The sequence below is a fragment of the Myotis myotis genome, unplaced genomic scaffold (genome assembly GCF_014108235.1).
Source record: "Myotis myotis isolate mMyoMyo1 unplaced genomic scaffold, mMyoMyo1.p scaffold_m19_p_3, whole genome shotgun sequence".
In the NCBI taxonomy this organism is placed as follows: Eukaryota; Metazoa; Chordata; class Mammalia; order Chiroptera; family Vespertilionidae; genus Myotis; species Myotis myotis.
The window spans coordinates 172,162,954-172,179,089 of NW_023416335.1; the positions used below are offsets into that span (position 1 = coordinate 172,162,954).

General features: G+C 39.5%; 1 protein-coding gene across 1 annotated transcript in view; it reads left to right on the top strand.

Moving 5' to 3' along the window:
- SLC2A13 (solute carrier family 2 member 13) overlaps positions 1-16,136 on the top strand; it is a 284,709-nt gene that overhangs the window by 229,511 nt on the left and 39,062 nt on the right. Inside the window, exon 7 of the mRNA XM_036299793.1 lies at positions 3,488-3,613. Coding sequence (XP_036155686.1) covers positions 3,488-3,613 — 126 coding nt within the window. The remainder of the gene's footprint in view (positions 1-3,487; positions 3,614-16,136) is intronic.

A 16,136-nucleotide genomic window follows, 5' to 3' on the forward strand; every position in this document is an offset into this window, starting at 1 on the left:
TTTGTAAGATGTCACAACGTTATAATATGCTTCACACAGTTAGTGTTTGTGTGAATTTAGAGCTTGGGTACCTGCCTTTCTGTCACTCCCTTCATGCAGCATCTGGCAACCGGGTGGTTTCCCCAGGATCATGGGTGAAAAACTCGATGTCCAGAAATGGGGACTCACCCCAAATCCTCCCGTGGAAGGAGAATAAAAGGAGGTAAATAACGCCAGTCTGCTTTTCTCAAAAAAAGTTTTCATCTGTGCCTCGAGCATTCTTACGACCATTGATTTGGCACCAATATATTTAAGTCCTCAGCTTTACATTTAGCAAACCGTACAGAAATTCATTAGGTCATGTTCAAGAGAGCCTTAAAGAGCAAATCATGAATAAAAAATAGCCACTTCTAGAAGTTTTCCTTTCTTTAATGTCATTTGTTAAAGCCACAGTTACGATAGGTGCTCTCTGTAAAAGGTCAATTAGCAGATTACTCAGGATATTTAAAGTTCTGTGTTAACCTTCTAAATGTCAAGTCGAAGTTAGAAATGTTGATACATTTGGGAGAATTTTGCCATAAAATCCTCTATATGATGAAAAACACACACACACAATTCTAGGTCACAGATAAAGGTTGGCACACCACTTCCCAAACAGTGGTCCACTCCCTGGATTGCCAAGGATGTGAACACTTTTAATATATGACCTCTTCACCGAGCGGCCCCTATGAACGAGTGTGGAGGGACAGTGTGGAGTAGTAGGAAAGACAGCTTTTCACACGTGTCTAATATGGGAGAGGCTTGAGCCCGCACATAAACTCCGGGTAAGTCCTGGGAGAGGTTTGAAAGTACAAAGGGAAGATAACCAGTGGGACGAGGCATGGGTCCTGGGGAGGCCCAGAGGGATGATCCTTGAATACCCTTTCCGGAGCCTGGAGGAAAGAGGTGATTGTAAATGACCTTTGTTCATGTCTGAGTTGAAAGTTGAGAAAATTCAGTCCCTTCAGTTTTCACTGTGAAGTAAGACAAGGAACTACTGACCTGCCTGTTGTGAGATTCTTCAGCTGCATCTGGGTCTGTGGGTGAAGGCACCGAAAGGTGACTGTTTGCATTCAGGCTAGAGAGGTGTGATGGAGAGATAAATGGCCAGCGAAAGTTAGGAGGCTGAAATGATGGGCCATGGTCGACAAGCTCGATAGGATGGAACTAATGAAAGGAACAAGCTAGTGAGTGAATAGGAAGCAAGTAGAGGGGCCGATTAACTGGAGGTCACTGGGAGGGCTAATACAAATGGGCTCCGCCAGCACGGGGGATCTGCTTCATTCACAAATGTGTCCCAGCCCCTGCAATCGTGCCCGGCACATAGGGAGTGTAAAATATTTGTATTTGTTGAACGAATGATGGCGACAGAGCAGGGATTATTTACTAGACAGGCTGGGAAAGGGAGGCGTGGTCAGGGTTGGATGCTTGAAAGAGTGATGGAGGAGGCAAAGCATTATGGATAAAACCCCATCTGTCTGACCCGTATATGTGGTAGGTTCTTGGGAACTATGAGCTTTTATCCTTACGTTTTCTGGCCTTTTATGGGAATCACTGGTTTTTAAAGAAATAAAGTAGAGTCATTTCTCTACAATTGTTTGAGTTGACCTTTCTCCAATAGCACCGTTAAAGCCATCGGAAGAATCGGGGTTGTTAGAGTCCGCTTCCTGTGGGCAGAATAAACAAACAACAGGCTCGTAAGAAGTATCTTCCTTCCAGATGAGCCTGGTGTACTTCTCAAAGCCAAAAGCTCAGCCGGTTATGCCTTCTGTCGCTTGGCTGCTTTTGCTCATCACAGAGGTGGACTGTCTCATGTTCACAGTGCTGTATCGCCTCTCTAACGCACATTGACCTTTCGGGGGGCTTTTGAAAGGCCTCCTTTTTGCTTTTAGGATCAGGCTGAAGTCGCATATAAACATAGGAATGGCTGTCTGCAAAGGAGAAGTTCACAGAAAGAGGCTGAAATGATGATCATCTCATTTTAAAGCGATGCCAGGATTTACCCATTTAGCTAAATGAATCAAAGCAGTCTTTTGAGTCAGGATTCACATCTTTTCCGGACAACTTAAGAGTAGTTCTTACCCTGTTTCTCCCCCACACTCTTGTATGATTACTTATCCGCAGGAGATATTTAAAAGTCTGTACTGACTGATCTCTAGTTGTAAAATAAGCAGGTCTCTGAAGTGCTCTTCCCTTTACCTCATAAATTTTTCTTATGATCCAATTCAAACATCTCTTCTGAAGTTCCCCCCAGGGCTCCCAGGTGAATGATCACGCCGCTGTCCTTGGAGCCGTGCATAACTGAGTTCTCTCGCACTGCCATGCTTTACGTGGATACTGTTTCTCATCCTCGCCTGTCATGCACCCAGGAGCAAGGACTTTGTCTATTTCATATCTCCAGTGCCTTGCGTGTGCCTGCCATGTCTGAGGCGCCAGAGTTGTCTGACAGATGAGTGCAACAGCAAGAAAACTCATTCTCCAAGCACACCATGGTAGGCTTAGGCTGGAACACCCTGCCCTCTCAAGCATCTCCCCTGGATAGAATTTTCATGTAGTTAGGATACTGCTGTTAGGTGAGCAATGATTGATTGATTATGGCTCTGTGATCCAACCAATAGATGTGATTTACCTAGAGAAGAGTTAGCCTTTTTTTCTATACTAGCTTCTTTTTTAAAATGTATTTGTATTGATTTCAGAGGGGAAAGGAGAAGGAGAGAGAGAGAAACATCAAGGATGAGAAAGAATCATTGATCGGCTGCCTCCTGCATGTCCCCTACTGGGGATCGAGCCCACAACCTGGGCATGTGCCCTCACCAGAAATTGAACCATCACCTCCTGGTTCATAAGTCAGTGCTCAACCACTGACCCACACCGGCCAGGCTACACTAACTTCTTTTAAATTAATTATAATCCATAACTGACACTCTATATTTGTTAAAAGTACATGTGTCCACCAAGATGTTAACAATGATTATTATTTGGATGGCAGTGTTTTTGTATCTTAATTTTTTTTCTTTAGTTACAATTTATTTTATTCTTTGACTTTTTCTACTTCAGAATATATATTGGAAAAACATATTTTCCATTAGGATGTGTTACATGATGGAAACAAGAGAAATGCTTTAGTATAATTTGGAACCAGTTGGCCTGGACTAAGATGGGCCAGTCCATACTTTGGTAACAAATCTCCGTGGCTTAGAAAAGCATAGTTTACTAGTATTTGCTGCAGGTTGACAGTTTCTTCTACATCCAGTGTCTCAGATCCAAGCCTCTTCCATCTCAAAGTAGGTTCCTAAGGTGCTTCAGGAGGTGTGGGGAGATGGGAGAGGCCTTCCCGCTCTCACCGTCCTCATCACGTGTCACTTCGCCAAAACCAGTCTGAATGGACCCACGCTTACAGCAGAGTGGAAAATGCGGGGGAGCACCAGTTGTCTCTGCTAACACGAGTGTAATTCTTTTCATTTTACAGTTACTGTAATGAGTGTATGTTGGACCCAGATTGCGGATTCTGCTACAAGATGAACAAATCCACCATCATTGACTCCTCCTGTGTTCCAGTTAATAAAGCATCTACAAGTGAGGCAGCCTGGGGCAGGTATGTCACTCACTGTATACTGTGAGAATACACAGAGAATTTCACAAGGAGACCAGAGTTACTACACTTACCTTCGAGAACTGCATTTCTGTTAAGCTGGTCTTTTTTTTTTTAACGGTCTTTCAAACTGATCTTTATAACTACAGAGTGTCCCCCCAAAATGTACACACACTAAATGATTATAAAGTCAGTGTTTAACATACAGTTCATTTTCAAAATTTAAAAGAATTTGCAGAAATCAATACTTTTTTTTTTCAATGCCCGTTTTCAAACTGATGACCGTTCTGGTCCAGGCACTGCTGATAACACGAAGCCATGGAATGGCAAACATCAAGAATCATTGCATTTGGTATGTGTGTGCCCTCAATTCGCCATCTGTTGTGGTTTTGTACTGTAAACTTTTTCTATTATGTGTCCCCATACAAAAAATAAAGCTTAGTGGCACTTTGGGATAAATTTACTGTGTTCAAAGCTTAGTTTGGCTTCATCCATTATTTCAACTCAGTTAAACCTGAAAAGGAGTGAAAATTAAGTGAGTTAGCTGCTAAAGGATGTGTACATTTTTGGGGACACCCTGTATATTACTTTGCAGCATATACTCATGAGCGTGGGTGTAAAACATTGCAGCAGTATGTTTCGCAGACTTGGAGTGGAAAGCACTCCCGCCTGGACGTCAGGAACCCGGATCCCAGACCCACCTCTGCCCTGCTCAGTCAGAGTTTGGACCTTGAGGCAGGGGATCCTGTATGTTGTCAGGGCAGTTTTTCCCATTGCATATTTTTTAACTACACCAATAATTTTCAGACTCCCAAACTTAAGTGAAAGACAGAAGATTGTCAAATCAAAATGAATTAATGTCACTTTAAATTCTTTCACAGAACTCTTATTATCTTAGAGAACTTTCCTGGAGTTTAATGAAATTGAGCAAAATTAGGATAAAAGTTGGTGGTCACTGGCATGTAACCAGTCTGGGAAGCTATAAATCTTTTTCTTGCTTTTTTTAAAAAATATGTTTTTATTGATTTCAGAGAGAGTAAGATAAATGGAGAGAGAGATACAAACATCAGTGATGAGAGAGAATCATCGATCGGCTGTCTCCTGTACGCCCCCTACTGGGGATCGAGCTCGCAACTCAGGCAATCAAACTATGACCTCAGTTCTTGGGTCAATGCTAAACCACTGAGCCACACAGGCCAAGCTAAATATTTCTCTTTTTGACAGATCACATTGGTTTGTAGTAGGCAAATAAATGAAATGTTTGTATACAACAAATAATCCCCACATTAATGAACTAATATTCACATCCATGGTCATAGAAAGCATATAAATATTCTTCAACATGGCTTTAACCTATTTTGTGTTTTAAATTGCGGTAAAGAGAATAGCATGTTCTCATCCTATCTGCTTCATAGTACTGATGCAGGTAATGAAATCTGTAATGAAGTACTTGTATCTCCTAGGAGCTATAAAGTACAATGTGTCATTATTAATCATTATACTGTTACCATTAATTGTTTTGTAAGAGAAGCACTCCAAGAAGTAGAAGTGAATTACATGTCAGTGAATGAAAATCCAGACCAAATTTTAAATACACTAATTACAAAGAAATATATTTAAAAAATTCAATTATTACTTAAAATCAAAGCTTTAAAAGAGCTCCTTTTAGAAACACTCAGCGTATAATTTGCATCAGCCAAGCTTCATTAGGGAGTTAATTGAGTGAATATTTCTGGGTGTAATAGTTTATAATTTTAACCCTATGATTCTTTTTCAGTAGAAAAAACCTGAAAGTTACTAGTCTAGAATTCGAACCATAATATGAAATCTGTGCATGTAGTTTCCTATATTTCATAGAATTCACTTCTAAACTTAGCGAAATGTTGACTAATGAAAGGAAACACTAAAATTAGACATTTCTCTTACTCTCAGAAGGTCTAGCGGTCAGAGGCTTTAAAATAGAGATTTTGTTGTTATTTTTTGCAAATAACAAAGTATATAACGCATTAATAGAAATACATATTGTTTTGTTTCAATGTCTCCTTAACATTTTATTTATATTTTGAACTAGTATTCCTTGACTGCACATACTACTAGTGAAAAGTGAGGCACAGATAATATGTAAGAAGGAAAAATACAAAGAACTAAATGCAGTATATAAAGAACTTTTGTTTATAGAATCGTCTTAGAAAAATCTCAAACTCTTTTCTAAAAAAAAAAAATAGGTTGTCTGTGCTAGAAAGAAAATAAAAAGGTAGGATATGTTTACTATGAAAAAATTCTAAGATAGAATTTGTAGTTAAATAGCATTTACTATATTTTCGTTTATTAGTTGGTTGATGGGTTTTTTGCAAGTACCTAGAATGGAATTCTCAGGAAAAAATCTACCATTACCTTGGATTTACACCTGAAATATGTGATTTATAGATATTTCAGGGGCAAGTATTAAGGCAGTTCATAGTCACATGGCCTGATGTGTAACTGTTTCCTGGAAAGACACCAGGTGGAATGGTAATACCATTCATTTATGATGGAAATGATCTGATGATTTTTATAAACTGAATTGTTTTAACATAATGAAAACCATTTGCCCATGTAATCAATTATATCTATGTTGTTGCATTTCAGTAAATTTTTAAAAAATAATTTAACTCTCCAAAGAAGATATACAAATGGTCAACAAGCACATATAAAACTGCTCACCATTGCTAATCATTAGGGAAATGCAAATTGAAACTATAATGAGATAACATCTCATACCCATTAGGATGGCTGCTGTCACAAAAAATAAAATAAAATGGCAATGGTGGAGGATGTAGACAAATTAGAAAGTCTGTATACTGTTGATGGGGTTATAAAATAGTGCAGCCACTACAGTAAACAGGATGGCAGTTTCATAAAATTTTACAATTGGATTACATATCACCCAACAATTCCATTTCTGGGTGAATATCCACAAGAATGAAAAACAAGATTTTAAAGAGACATTTGAATACCCGTGTTCACAGCAACACTATTGACAATAGCCAAAAGCTAGAAGCACCCCTAGTGTTACTCAGTGGATGAATGGATAAGCAAAATGTGGTGTTACATATGACATATTCGGACTTAAAGGAGATAAATTCTGGCACATACTACCCCATGGGGGAACCTTGGAGATAAAATGGTAAGTAAAATAAGCCAGTTACAAACTGACAGATACCCTGTGACTCCACTAACATGAGGCGCCTAGAGTAGTCAGATTTACAGAGACGGAAAGAAGAAGGGCGCCGGGGTTAGGGGACAGTAGGGAGTTGTTTAATGGGTATGGAGTTTGTTTTGCAAAATGAAATTAGTTTCAGAGATTGCGTGCTCGTCATTGTGAATATACTTAACACTATTGAGCTATACACTTAAAACTTTTAAATGGTGAGTTAGGACGGTACATTTTGTGTTCTATGTATTTCACCACAATTAAAAATAAAAAGGGAAGCCCATTTAAAAAACATCTGGCATACTTCTAGAGGATACCGCACGGTGAGCTGATGGAAAATCCGCTCCTGCCGGCACCCCTGCATGTCCCGAACGCATCCCACACAGGTTTGTGCAAATACAGGTTTAGTTGGGAAATTAGAAAGAAACTTTAATGGGTTAAGAAATCATAATAAACAGAACATTAAAATCAATAACTGAAAAGAATCACACACAGTTAGAACTAGATCTGAGTTGGCCTGTAGAGTAAGCAGAGAATGGAAATTAAAATGAGAAAAAATAATGCAGAGCAAAGAAATGCTAAAGAGAATCAAGAAAACAAAAGTTGTTTCCTAGAGAAGATCGATACAATGGAGAAACCTCTGATGGTACTCTTTTAAGAAGAGAGAGAAGGCACAGATAAACAGTATTTAGAATGGAAGAGAAGCATGTAAGGCAGTGCTTCTCAACCTTCCTAATGCTGCGACTCTTCAATACAGTTCCCCAACCATAAAATTATTTTCGTTGCTACTTCATAACTGTAATTTTGCTACTGTTATGAATCATAATATAAATATCTGATATGCAGGATGTATTTTTATTGTTACAAATTGAACATAATTAAAGCGTAGTGATTAACCACAAAAACAATATGTAATTATATATGTGTTTTCCGATGGTCTTAGGCGACCCCTGTGAAAGGGTCATTCGACCCCCAAAGGGGTCGAGACCCACAGGTTGAGAACTGCTGATGTAAGGTCAGATAGTAAAGATTTTAAAAATAATAAGAGAATACTATTAATAATGTTGTCCAATGTATTTGAAAACAGATAAAATGGACCATTTTCTAGAAAAAATATAACTTTCTAAAACTAATTCAGCACCTCTGTGAAGTATGATTTTCATCCCCATTATACAGATGAAGACAGCAATGCATAGAGGATCCGAATGACTTTCTCAAAGTCAAAAAGCCAGTAAGTCCACCAGTTTTAGGGGAACAACAGTTGGGTAACAGAAAGGTACACATTTTAGAATCAGGTCATTTCAAATTTAAACTTTCATTTATCTTGTAAGTGGCCCTAGGACAAGGGCCTCTCTGAGCCCCATTCCTCATCTGTAACATGGCAATGATGTTATTGCTGTATTGAACAGTATTTTTTATGAAGATTAGATAAGAATGTATCTTAAGACTCTTATAAAAATGTAATGCCCTGGGCAAATGGACACACAACATATCCTGTAGGAATATCTGTTTTTTTCTTAGATTTGTCAACAACACATTTCCTAGATTAGAATAAGCACTTCCTGCCAGACAAGTGCGTTAGAATACGTTCTCCTTATCTGTGTCTTTTCACCCACTTCCACATCATCCGTATGGCTCTCTATACACACAGACTCATAAATAATCTACTCTGGAACTTCAAATATCCTGACTCTTTAAAAGTACTGCTAATGAGGGCTACTTTCTTAATGTGCTGATTCAGTATTTGTTTCCTATAATGCAACATTTGTGCTCTGTAATTAGGCTCACTAAAATAGCTAGATAGACTCCCTACTTGGCAGTTCATTGTTCAGACTCGCACTGAATGCCTGGTTTGTTGTGTGCATTCAGCAGCGGTATTTTTCTCAAAGCTGCACTCTCATACAACACCAGCCTATTTTCCCAGCATTGCACCCCTCTCCATTCTAGTCATCAACCCTTTGTGACCACCCTATAATACCTGATTTCTAGTCAGTCCCTGTTCCTTTTACATTAAAAAAAAATATTCATCAGTTTATGCTTCTCTAAAAAGTATTCTATACATTTTTTCTCACTTACAAGACTCTTAAGACTTTTAGGATAAAGATAGGGACCACGACTTGAGTTGCATGTGTTTGGTTAATATAAAGTAACAATGGCACATTTTGGTTCATCTAACAATGGTGCAACTAAGCAACAGGTGTGGCACTGCAGAGGTGAAGTGTGGGAGGTGGGGCTTGTCAGAAAAGGAGCAGAGAGGAAGGAGAATGGATGGTTGGAGCTGATCCTGGACATGTGAGTTTGGATCAGAGTGTCTCTTTTAGGAATTTCTTTTACTTTTATAGGTACACTAGTGGCCTGGTGCACGAAATTTGTGCACATTAAAAGGGAATTAATTAGAGGAAATATTTTATATTGCTATTTGCCCTTTCTCTATAATAGAAGTGTCAGAGATGAAAGAAAATTAGTAAAATGTATATGAAAATCTCCCTCCTGTCAGAGTCTGGGGTACACCGCAGGACCCAGCCTCAAGTCCCTGTCCACCCGCACCTCGAAATTGCGCGAGACCCAGATCTGGCCAGCCCCACCCCCGTCAAGCCCCACAGGACAGAGGATGCAGCCTCAGGTCCCCCAGCTCGGCGCCAGGCAGGGGGGCACAGCCTCAGGTCCCCCGTCAAACTCCGCCAGGCAGGGGGCGTTGCCTCAGGTCCCCCGGCCCTGGCATGAGGGCGTGATGACCATTTGCATATTAGCTCTTTATTATATAGGATTTTTAAAGGTGTGGAAATCACACTGGAAATGATTAGAGGGGAATGATTTCATGGGATACCAAGATGTTGGATATGACATTGTATCACATAGTGAGATAACAGTTCGCTTCCAAATATTCTGAATCTATGAAGAAGAAAGTCAGCTTTCAATAGCATGGTTTTAGTAACACATTATCTAAATAGAGATGAATAACATTGCTGTGTTTTTGTCCCACTTTTATTATAACTCTGTTCTGTTCTTGCCTAAGTGTTTAGAATATCTGCTTCACTCACTAGGGAAGGATTTGATTTCCCATGCCCATTCAGTCTTACTCACATGGCTTGCTCTGGCTAAGGAAATGAGAGTGGAGAAAACAAATAGACACTTATTAACATGTATATCTCATAGATACATGAGAGAAATTTAGGGATGTGTAACCCAAAGAGGTGGCTTCAAATGCAGGCTTATATAGCATCTTCAGCAAAGAAAGATACATGACAAAAGAAAGAAAAAGAACCTTGAGTCTGTAGAGGTGGCAACTTGTAGGAAGGCAAATATATGGGGAAGGAATGGGCACCATAAAGTCTAGTTAGTAAGGTTGTTATGTAGATTCCCCTGGTGCCATCTCCACGCTGATAGGGTCTAAAGTTACTCTGTGATTAACGATTAACGTCTAAAGTTAGAAAGGGAAAGAGGGACACATTTGTCAATATTTGTCCTGCTTCTTGGCAAGTGGGGAGGGCAGAGAGCTTTTCCTCTGTTCACTGCTTCTTAATTGCCTTCAACTCAGAATGCAAAATAGGCACATTCCGGTTTCCTTCACTTGGAATAACTGGGAACGGGTTACGCACCTGGGGATGTCACTTATGTCAGAGGGGTGACCTGTGGCAGAGTAGGAATGCTCGAAGTAAATTAGGACGCATGGCTAGAGGATAAAGCGCTGGAAAATGTGATCATAAAGGTATCCAAATAGGAAGGACAAAGTAGAGAAACAACTGGAGAAATACAGTGAAGATAAAACAGGGCAGGCCAAGACATGTTCAGAGAATGTGTATCTTGGAGACAGCTCAGAAAACACTGAGAACACAGTCAGCCTTCCCTGTGGTGAATTTTCTCATTTGCAGGTCTCTCTCTCGGCCAGGTTAGGGAGTGCCTTTGAAGAAAGCAGAATCGCTCCAGATATATTGGCAAAGTTCTGCTAAGACTGACAGCTTTGAGTTTTCTTACAGATTTAGTATTTGGTATCTATATACATTGGATATAGTTACTTTTAAAATATATATTTAAAATACTAAAGGTCAAATAGTATGCATAGCATTAAATTTTATCTGCGCACAAAAATTATTTTATGAATGTAGATGAAGGGTACTGTATCTTTGTCTCATTAAATCCCTTAGCAGCCATCAGTTGCTTTTCTCAACTGGCTTCTATAAATGTTTCACGTCCTATAGTGCAACTATTTCTGCATTAAGTGAGGAGCTGGTAGAATATAAATTACCTTGAGCCTAAGTGTGTGGAGCAGATAAGCCACAACTGGAAGATGGCAGAGCCCATCCTAAATTGAAATAGGAGTAGCGTTAATAATCCTGTGGACTGGCCTATGACTCGTGGTAACAATGTAACCATGACCGGTGACCTCCTCCATCCCACTCAACCATACACATATACCACACTCAAAATGAGCAACGTACAGCAAACTTGGGAATTCATTGTGAGTCAGTCTCATTCTTTAAAAAGAGATTTTCTAGCCTTTGTGAATGTGTGCCGAGTACTCAGGTGTAAGATGTTCAAAGAGGTTCACTCTTTTATGTCCCAACTCCAAGATTGAGTGAGATATTCTGTGTGAACTGCTGTTTTGTAAAGAGAAGGATAAAGTCATTCACTACCTATAAATCCTTTTTTGTTTTTATTTTTTCTTAAAAGCATCTGTGGCTCTTGGCATTCTGAAATTGAGAATGATCGAAACCACATGGGAATAATAATACACCTGCCCAAGATAAACGATGGAGTATAACTAGCATATTAGATGTAAAACAAACTCAAAACATCTGATCCTGTTGGCATTTTTTAATTAAAGTCTTTTAAACTCTTAAGAATGCTGATGTCCAGAATTCAGTAGAGCATTGCTTTTCAGCAGCTAATCCTCTAGAGCTAAGTAGAATAATGGCAAGTGGATAGAGGTTCTGGCAGCATAACCCAGAGAGATCCAAAAAAGGCAGGTTTATTTGTGGGTTTTTAAAAATCTAGTACTTTATTTTTTTAATTTACATGAATTTTCCTTTATATTCTAAAATATGGCCATACTCATCTATATATATAAAGAGCTAGGGTCCGTAACGACTGAAGGCTCGACCTAACACCAGAAGTCAGTGCTGGATTGCCCTGGCGACCCAGCACTGACTGCCGAAGGGGGATGCAGATTAGGTCCTGAGAGAGGCCTGCAGAGAGAGAGGCAGGGTCTGAGCTGCAGCCTCAGTGGCAGCTGATGATCAGCCATTGCCTCTCTCTCTCTCTCTCTCTCTCTCTCTCTCTCTCTCTCTCTCTCTCTCTCTCTCTCTCTCTCTCAGCTTCACCAGCAGCCACACCTCTGTTTCTCTCTGGGCCTCCACAGCCCCGCCTCTTTGATCAGGCCCAGAGATAGGCCTGGAGACCCTGACTGGCATAGAAACCGACCAATCAGAACCAAATCTGGGTGAAGTGCCAGGAGCCAATGGCTGCCTAGGAGGCATAGCTTTTGATGCTGACTGGCATCGAAACCAACCAATCAGAACCTAATATGGGTGAACTGCGAAGGCAGAACCTAAGGTGGGGGCTGAGGAGGGGTTTTAAGGGCAACAGTTGCTTGGTGTAAGGTGTAAGAAAGCGGTTCAATTTTTTAATGACTGGTTTGGCAATACAGTGCATATGGCTGGCTATCAGTCCAGATATAGGGATTATGTGTTTTTGTCTGCCAAGAGCATCTCCTCCTGCTGAAAAAGGCCGCCCCCCCCCCCCCATTTAAGCAATTCTATCCTATATAATCTATACTAATACAAGGGTAATATGCCAATTAGACCGGGTCAACCAGCCACCTTCCAGATGTCCGACTTCCTTCCAGACAAAGCCGTCTTGGTAGGGGCCAAGGCAGAGGCCATTAGGGGCGATCAGGCCGGCAGGGGAGGGCAGTTGGGGGCGAGATCAGGCCAGCAGGGGAAGGCAGTTAGGGGCAATGAGACAGGCAGAGGCAGTTGGGGGTGATCAGGCTGGCAGGGGAGGGCAGTTAGGGGTGAGATCAGGCCGGCAGGAGAGGGCAGTTGGGGGCAACCAGGCCGGCAGGGGAAGGCACTTGGAGGTGAGATCAGGCCAGAGAGGGAGGGCAGTTAGGGGTGAGATCCGGCTGGCAGGGGAGGGCAGTTGGGGACAATCGGGCCGGCAGGGGAGCAGTTAGGCATCAGTCAGGCTGGCAGGGGATTGGTTAGGGGGTGATCAGGCTGGCAGGCAGAAGAGGTTAGGGGCAATCAGTCAGGCAGGCAGGCGAGCGGTTGGGATCCAGCAGTCTCGGATTGTGAGAGGGATGTCCCCTAAGGGGTCCCAGATTGGAGAGGGTGCAGGCTGGGCTGAGGGACATCCCCCCCACCCCCCAGTGCACAAATTTCGTGCACCGGGCCTCTAGTTTTAATGTAATAATTGTTCTTCTTACTTATCCATTGATTTTTCTGGAGAGCCCCAATCTACCACCTCTCATTTCATCTATTCCCCCAGCAGTGAGAAAAAACGTTTGTTCCTAAAAAATGTGTGCTGTTTTATTCTGCAGCATGTTAGTACATGTGCTAACTTGACAATTCAGTATAGACCCAACCCAGAAACAGTTAAGCATAGACTCAACCCACAAATGAACCCCCAGTTCACAAAAGTTAAAACATAGGCAAATTCTAATGATACTTTCAGATCTCAGTTCAGTATCAGTCAAAGACATTTACATGCCTCATGGATTTAAATGTTATAGTTAGGATTGTTGCAAATACGGTATGTTCTCTAGTAGAGCTAATTGAATAAGACTTGAACATCTAATTGAAATTCTTGAACAAAAATTTTGCTCAAAACAGAAGTAAAAGTATTTCAGAAATCTATTCTTCATAAAATTATTGATTTTGAAACACAAACATTCACAGATTACTTTACTTCTGCAGTTCTTTGGCTATATTCATTTGCCATTTGGCTCTTCTTTACAGAATGGTGGACTGTGAAATAACTAAAGTAAGTTAATCATTTTCCAGACTGGAAATGTAAGACATTACTTCTTTGTAGCTAGCACATATTAAGATACTTGTCAGCTATTACTCCAAAACAGCAGATCCTCATGCACTTAAGTATAACTGCTCTCTCATATGTTGTATATAATCTGTAATTATGTTCACATGTTGTACTAGGATTGTACCTATTTGTCTCTAACTATCACCAAATGGGATTATGCCTGACACACAGAAATCTCTCCGTACATATGAATATTGAAAGAATAGTGGTAAGGAAAAAGAACCATGAGTCCTGTAGATATTTTGACAAAGAATCTGTCTATTTCATTCTTCTGGGTGATTTTGTGTCATTGGAAAAGACCAGAATTTTTTTAAGGAACTTGTAGTGGAAGTAACAATAGCTAACATTAATAGCCACACCATCACCCTTATCTACTACAGCTCACAGTATTCTTTGCCTGATTCTATTTCCTCTTTTTCTATTTCTGACTCGGTTGGGTATATGGGATTCAGGAAGATTCTTTTAGAAATCTAAAAATCAATGGGCAGCTTAGCCCTTGCATAACAGGAAGGGAGGGACTAACTGGAGTCAGAAGATTTTGATTTGTGTTTTGACTCAGTAACTGACCAGAGTATGGTCTTGGGTCATTTATTTTGCCTCTCTGACCCCCAGTCTCCTAATCTTTAAAATGGAAGGAAATAATAACACTACATCTTGCTTGTCATGCAAGATCATTGAGAAAGTCAATTGAAAATGTATGTGAAAAGAATTTGGACTCTTGATTTTAAAAAAATCAAAAACCACAACACACCACTATAAATCTCATTTCCACAATCTACCTTACTTACTGTATAAACTGAGTAAAACTGCATATCTAATTGGCAAATGTAGAATTAAAACTATCTTTCTTTTTTTAAAAAAAAAAAAATATATATATATATATATATATATATATTTTATTGATTTTTTACAGAGAGGAAGGGAGGGAGACAGAGAGCCAGAAACATCAATGAGAGAGAAACATCGATCAGCTGCCTCCTGCACATCCCCCACTGGGGATGTGCCCGCAACCCAGGTACATGCCCTTGACCGGAATCGAACCTGGGACCCTTCAGTCCGCAGGCGGACGCTCTATCCACCGAGCCAAACCGGTTTCGGCAAAACTGTCTTTCTTAAACATGCCAGTATTTTAGGATAAAAGAAGAGTTCCTTTTCCTACAAATACTTTCTTAAGTTTGCAAGAACTTTCATCAATTTATTTTCATTAAATCTTACACCATTATAACGGGAGAGTTTTTCACTTTCTTTATTGATAATTAATAGAACAAATAGTAATCGATAGAACAGACAAAAATAGTAATGACACAGAAGACTTGAACAGTACTGTCAGTCTACTGTGCCTAACTGACCAGACATTTATAGACATTCCACTCAACAACAGCAGAATAAATATCCTTTTCAAATGAACATGGAACATTATCAACATCTACAGTATTTTGAGCTATAAAACAAGTCTCAACAAGTGTTAAGTAACTAAATTCATAGAAAGTATAGTCTCTGACCACAGTAAAATTAACTTAGAAATCAGTTTTAAAAAAAAGTTTTCACAAAAATTCCTAACTACTTGCAAATTAAACAGCATACTTCCAAATAACCATGGTATAAAGAACAAAACACAAGAAAATTAGAAAATATTTTTGACCCAATGAAAAAAAAACATAAAAATGTTGGGATGCACCATAAAGCAATGCTTTGAACAAATGTCTGGTTTAAAATAATTATATTAGAAAATGAGAAAGGTCTAAAATCAATGATCTAAACTGCCAATTATGAAGCTAGAAAATGAAGAGCAAATAAAATCCAATGTAAGTAGAAGAAAAGAAATATAGAGTAGAAATCAATAAAATAGAAAATGGGAATGCAGGAGATAAAGTAAATGATATCAAAAGCTATTGTTTTAAAGAGCTCAAAAGTTGAATTATGTTATATGTAGACTCATCAATGGTGTTGGGGGACGGGGAAGAGAAATTTACCACTATTAGAATTAAAAGAGGATTTAAACGGAATGGACAAAATCTGGTGAATGATACCAGATATTTAAGGGAGAAATCATGCTATTCCTACATAAACTATTTCAGAAAATGGTAGAAGGCTAAACTTTCCAAATCATAAGGTATCATATTGGTACCAAAACCATATAAATTCTATAAGAAAGAAAAATTGCAGATAAAAATTCCAATATTCCTCATATACAAGAGTGGGCAAAAGTTGGTTAAAGTAACAGCCATCATTACCTAAAAGATAAATTATAAGTAAGGATATGAAAGAATAACAACAATAATACAAAGACAA